Source organism: Coniophora puteana (assembly GCF_000271625.1).
Source record: "Coniophora puteana RWD-64-598 SS2 unplaced genomic scaffold CONPUscaffold_141, whole genome shotgun sequence".
Lineage (NCBI taxonomy): Eukaryota > Fungi > Basidiomycota > Agaricomycetes > Boletales > Coniophoraceae > Coniophora > Coniophora puteana.
The window spans coordinates 1-2,758 of NW_006913193.1; the positions used below are offsets into that span (position 1 = coordinate 1).

Here is a 2,758-nt window from a genome sequence, read left to right on the forward strand (position 1 = left end):
ACTCATTTGTTTGGCATTGTTATGGACACTGCCCAGGATTTACTATATAAACCTTGTACCTTCATCCCTAGTCCCCATCTCGACCTCTTTGTCATTGGGACTAGGTGCGTATTCATCCCCTGATGTACCTGTAGATACACCAATCTAATCTTTGTCATTGGGACTAGTCTTTGGGATCCTCCGTATTCTGTCGCCGCTCTGAGTCCGCTGCTCTAGCGTCGTTAAGCTCCTCCGCTCCGCCGTCACCATTGTCTCCGCCACATTAGGTCGAGATCTACTACTGCACCGACAACCCTCAGCTCCAGTCGCCCCTGCAGGACCGTCACACAGACCAGTAATTGTCGCATTCCAGCAGCGTACTTGCTGGAGCCCATCATCATCCTGTCCGTCGACCTCAGTCTCGCTCTTGCGCTCGTTGCCTTCGCCGTCGTCGCCTACGCCGCCATCTTCATCTACGCCTTCTCCCACACGCACTCCACCCTCTACGTAGAGACTTGACGCGAGCACTAGCACCGCGAAGTTCCCTCAGCTCCAGTACCCCGGCAAGAGCCTACAGCCACCACGCCCCGCTTCTCAGCCAACACCGCCGACTGTACAGGCCGCCCACACGGCTTCTCTTTAGTCTATCGAACACACGTATCCCTCGATAACGACAGTTTTGAAGAGTGCGACGATAACCCTTGCCCCAACGCGCGCGACTTCCCCCTCCACGGAATCCAAGTCGACGAACAGGACGAATGACCGGTAGACGAGAACGCGAGAGTGGGACTTCGACGTCATCATCCCCTCGTTCCTCTCTATCCTCCGCCGACCACAACCCACCGCACGCTCCCGCTATCGGACACCGCCGTCCTCTCCCACTCTAGCCCCCACCCTACAGCCTGTTACCCCCTTTGGCAGTCGCGTAGGTCGCACTTGTACGCAACCCCCCACCAGGCTCCCGTCCCCCTCACTCCGCCCAAACTCCGCACCACCGGTTATCCCCACCACAACCACTCCACCCACACCCCAGCCTCCGTCAAACCCCATGGAAGCCCAACTCGCACAGCTGGTCGCCAACCAGGCCACTTTGGGCACCACTCTGAATCAGCTGCTAACGGCGATGCAAGCCCAAACCCAGGCGATGCGGGCCCAGACCCAAGCCCAGGGTCAACAACAGGCACCGGCGGTCCAGACCGTCAACGCGGAGACCAAGGCCATTGCCAAGCCCACAGCCTTCAAGGGAGAACGCAGCGATGCCCGCCGCTTCCTAGCATACTTCCAGATCTGGGCAAAGGAACAGGGCCGCCCTCTCAACCTCGCGGGCGTACGCCAAGACCGCCTTTGGATCAAGGCCGCCCTCTCCCTGATTGAGGGAGACGCCGCCACCTGGGGCCGTCGCTACGTAGAAGACATTGCGTCTCATGAGGCCGGAGGAGTCAACGCACCTGCCTTCCCCTTCTCCGAGTCGTGGACCACCTTTGTAGACAACTACAAGGTCCGCTGGCAGGCCCAAGACGAGGAAGCGGAGGCACGACATGCCCTAGACAAGCTGTCCCAGGGCACCCTTGGGGTGGCAGACTATGCGGCCCGGTTCCAAGACCTGGCCTCCCGCACCGGCTACTCCGACGCCGACCTCCGTGTCCGCTTCTACGCGCGACTCTCCAACGCCATCAAGACCCAGCTGCTACCAGTTGAGCTTGCGCATGGCAAGCCAACTGACCTCAACACGCTGGTCAAACGAGCGTGCAAAGCCCAGGACTTGCTCGATGAACTCCGCGTGGAGACAGGAGGCTACACCTCGCGCCGCTATGGCAACACGCCCCAGGCCGCCCCTCGCCCCGCGGCCGACCCCTACGCTATGGAGGTTGACGCTACGCGCACGGGAAACAGGAAGACCCGAGAGGAGTTCCAGCGCGCCATGACCGGCCGCTGCTTCGGCTGCGGGTCCAAGGAGCACCTGAAGCGAGACGGGAACCACCAGACCGACCGTTGCGGCTATTGCAGTCGCACGGGGCACAAGGAGACGGTTTGCGAGGACAAGTACCTCGGCCGGGAGCGTAACCGAGGTCAGCTCAGCCGCGGGCAAGGCCGACAGCGCGTCGCAGCCAGCAGGCAAGACTCCGCCCCGTTCTCCCTCTTCGCAGAGCCCCCGACCGCCACTGTTGCGGCCTCCGTCCCCGTCGTCGACCAGAACACCACCCAAATCGCAGACCTCGAGAGGATCCTGGCTGAGCAGCAAGCCCTCCTCGACCATCTCCGCCCGGGTTTTTAAAGCGGGTGCCTGTTACTGCCGCAGCAGAAGCACCCCCGTCTCCATACTCTATGTTGTCCACCTCGTTATGTGATTCGATTCGAGCATGTACTATAAGAACCGTGAAATCTATAGACCCGTTGTCATCGCATTTCCGGATCCCGGTACAACTACAAGGACGCAATAGAAGTATGGAGACCGTGGCAATGGTCGACTCAGGCGCAACAGCGCTATTTCTTGATCAGCTCTTCGTTGACCAACACAAAATCTCCACTTTCCCTCTCCGCTCCCCCATACGCATCACTAACATTGATGGCTCTCCGAACCGAGCAGGCAATATCTCGCACTTTGCCCGACTACGCCTCACAGTCGATGATCAAGAAGCCTGGACGGATTTCTTAGTCACCGATCTAGGCGGAGAAAGCGTCATTCTGGGCCTGCCTTGGCTTAAGAAGACTAACCCGGACATCGATTGGGAACAAGGACACCTACAGTCCCGTATCCCAGAGCTACAGGAGGTGGAGG

At 59.7% G+C, this 2,758-nt stretch overlaps 1 protein-coding gene across 1 annotated transcript; it reads left to right on the forward strand.

Moving 5' to 3' along the window:
- Window positions 1-1,180: 1,180 nt before the first annotated feature.
- On the forward strand, window positions 1,181-2,047 carry CONPUDRAFT_25525 (uncharacterized protein; the record flags this gene model as incomplete). The annotated part of the gene is made up of 1 exon (XM_007777867.1): window positions 1,181-2,047. A coding segment is annotated over one exon (867 nt), but the record flags the coding sequence as incomplete, so codon positions are not given.
- Between the last annotated feature and the right edge of the window lie 711 nt (window positions 2,048-2,758).